Source organism: Mandrillus leucophaeus, unplaced genomic scaffold, assembly GCF_000951045.1.
Source record: "Mandrillus leucophaeus isolate KB7577 unplaced genomic scaffold, Mleu.le_1.0 Scaffold402, whole genome shotgun sequence".
Lineage (NCBI taxonomy): Eukaryota > Metazoa > Chordata > Mammalia > Primates > Cercopithecidae > Mandrillus > Mandrillus leucophaeus.
The window spans coordinates 866,974-870,053 of NW_012104277.1; the positions used below are offsets into that span (position 1 = coordinate 866,974).

General features: G+C 36.1%; 1 protein-coding gene and 1 pseudogene across 1 annotated transcript in view; one reads left to right on the forward strand and one right to left on the reverse strand.

Moving 5' to 3' along the window:
- Positions 1 to 3,080, forward strand: part of LOC105548187 (chromosome unknown open reading frame, human C15orf43) — a 24,012-nt gene that overhangs the window by 8,134 nt on the left and 12,798 nt on the right. The window contains exon 5 of the mRNA XM_011992093.1: positions 638 to 723. Within this exon, the coding sequence (XP_011847483.1) occupies positions 638 to 723 (86 nt within the window). The remainder of the gene's footprint in view (positions 1 to 637; positions 724 to 3,080) is intronic.
- LOC105548186 overlaps positions 1,521 to 3,080 on the reverse strand; it is a 6,304-nt pseudogene continuing 4,744 nt past the window's right edge.

The window sequence follows — 3,080 nt, forward strand, 5'->3', positions numbered from 1 at the left end:
AAAAAAAAGAAAGAAAAAGAAAAGAAAAGAAACTTCATAATGGTATATAAAATAGATTATGTGATAGACACCAGTATCTAAGTTGTTTTCACAAAATATTTAGGAAAAACTTAACATACGTTGAGTTATTTTATATCTTTACAGCTAAATACTTCACTGTCCTTTTGAAGGAGAAATATAATTTGTTCAGCTTATTTTACAGTTTTGATCTGTAGCTCACAGGAAGCCCAGGAATCCTTAAGTCAAGGATTTTAAGAAACTTTAAATTAGTAGCAAGTTTTTTTGTTTCCTTATTTTTGTGACTAAAAAGTAATATAACCACATTAGAGGAAATTTCAATAATTGAAAGGAGAATAAAATCAGTCAAAGTTTTGCTTATCTGACATAATCACAGCTGGTATATTTAAAATTTTTGCCTTCTTTATGGGTCTCTAAAAATATATAGTATAATTATATGTGTGTGGACAAAATTTTATAAATTTTCTCCACCAAGCTAGATTGAGTGGACTTAAATGTGTAAATATTTTATGGCTTTTGATATATATATTGCCAGTTTATTTTTCCTTTTTAGAAACATTACTGATTGAATCATTAGTATAATGATTTTTTAAACTGTGATTTATTTTTCTATCCACAGCATGATGAAGTAACACCAAATGAAATAAAGATCCTTAGGGAAAACGGTGAACTAGCAACAGAGCACAAAAAAGAATTATCCAAAAGGTACTGAATTCATAAACCTCACTGATACGCAATTCAATGTAGACATCTGTGAGCACTGATTGTGTGCTTATCTCATTTAATTTTCAGTTTTCCTATGAGACTGATAGCATTATAATCATTCCCATTATACAAAAAAAAGAGATCTATGATTAGAAAGATAAGCAATTTCCCCAAAGTCTTACAAACTTTTATTAAGTAGGGGAGAAGCAGGATTTGAAGTGAGTCAGAGCCCATTCATTTAAATGTCAGTAATTAAATACTATACTACATATTTACTATGTAGCATACTATTCTATCTCATAGTATAATACACTATACTGTCTCTGCAGAAAGGAAACAAGGATTTTATGTATGATAACAGTTAATAAATTATTTTAAAATTATATGTTTCTATGTGTGAAAACCCAATCATCATGCTTATGAACTACAAAAGAATCTTAAAATACATTTTTTACTTGGAAGGAAATACACTACATATTAGCAGTAATTTTATTAGGATGAAAACCGGTGAGTGATTTCCCCTCTTCTTTCCAAATTGCTTGTAATATATTACTTTGGTTTAAGAAATTAAATTTAGACTGGGTGTTGTGGCGCATGCTTATAATCTCAGCACTTAGGGAGGCTGAAGCCGGATGACCACTTGAGCCCAGGAATTTGAGACCAGTATGGGCAGCATGGGGATACCCCATCTCTATAAAAAATTTAAAATACTAGCTGGGCATAGTGGCACATACCTGTAGTCCCAGCTATTTGGAGGCTGAGGTGGAAGGATTGCTTGAGCCCAGGAGTGAGCCGTGATCACGCCACTGCACTCTAGCCTGGGAGACAGAACAATACTCTGTCTCAAAGAAAAACAAGAAATTAATTTAAAAAGACAAACAAACATGGCCTTGCCCTTATATTAGGACCAATTTATGAGAGGCCTTCTCATTGCAGGCTTATACATGATCTAGTTCTAGTTCCATGGTTTCCAATTCAGTTGCTTTTCAAATATTCATAGGGAACATTGATTTTTCAGAAGTGTATGTTTTATCTTCCAAACCTGTGGCCAGAGTCAACCTAAAAGAGGAGGCAGGGGAGTCCCCACAAGGGGGTGCCCCAGACTGTCCCAAGTTGGGGCCAGTTGCGATTCTGAAGAAAGAACCACTAAATAAAGTAATCAGTCTAAAGCATTTACTGAGGGAACTTGCAAATTACTGCGCCAATCCTTGCAATGGACAAGATAAAAGGGGTGTTCTACCTAGGTATATCCACAGTGAGAGGGTCTGGATATGGAGTTTATATGAGGGTTTAAGGAATCTGGCTCAGGGCTGAGGCCAGTTTCTTTCAGTGTTTTGAGCAGCAACCTAAATACCTTTATCAGTCCCTGGAAATGTTTAAGGTCCTGGTTTGAGTTCAAGCCCACTGGGAAAACCCTGCACTGGGCTGTCTCACAGAGCAGTCAAAGCACTCTGTGATTTTTGGTCAGGACACGGAAAGAAAGCCAGGAGTAGAATCGGGGGAGGGGAGGATGGGACTGGGGTACCCTGCAGTCTGGTATTTAGCTGCTGTAATAAAAATGATCAAATAGTAGTTATCATTCTTCAAAATAAAAAGTAATGTAATTTACATAATTTTTTCAAGTTTTTCTTCCATAAGGGCTAATTTCCTTAATATACAAAGAGGTATTACAAATCTGGCAAAAATACGACCAATCCAAAAACAACAAAAATGGACAAAGGATAAGAATAAACCCTGGGTAGGTGTCTACTTTGAGCCTTTTCTTTGTGGAAACAGCAGAGGGTGCAGTGTGAACATAGATAAAATATACCCTCAATTTATCTGCTGGAGCATTTGTTAGCATACTACTGGGGACATTGATTTTTTTTTACATTATACAAACTTGATGTACAAAAAATCAGGCAGTACAGATTTAGTATAAAATCCTAATTTCTTCCAAATCCTCTCCCAGTAATAACCTTCATTTTTTGTTTTTTGTTTTTGATTGAGAAAAAATCTTACTCTGTTGCCCAGGCTGGAGTGCAGTGGTGTGATCTCGGCTCACTGCAACCTCTGCCTACTGGGTTCAAGCAATTCTCATGTCTTGGCCTCCCGAGCAGTGGGGACTACAGGCACATGCCACCCCACCACACCAGCTAATTGTTTGTATTTTTAGTAAAGATACGGTTTTGCCACGTTGCCCAGGCTGGTCTCAAATTCCTGGCCTCCAGTGATCCACCTGCTTCAGTCTCCCAAAGTGCTGGGATTACAGGCATAAAGCACCCGTGCCTGGCTGAAAAATCTTATTTGATATTATGATGTATAATGGCAGCATATGACATTTCATTTTGTTTGTTTAACTTTTTTTTTTTTTTTTT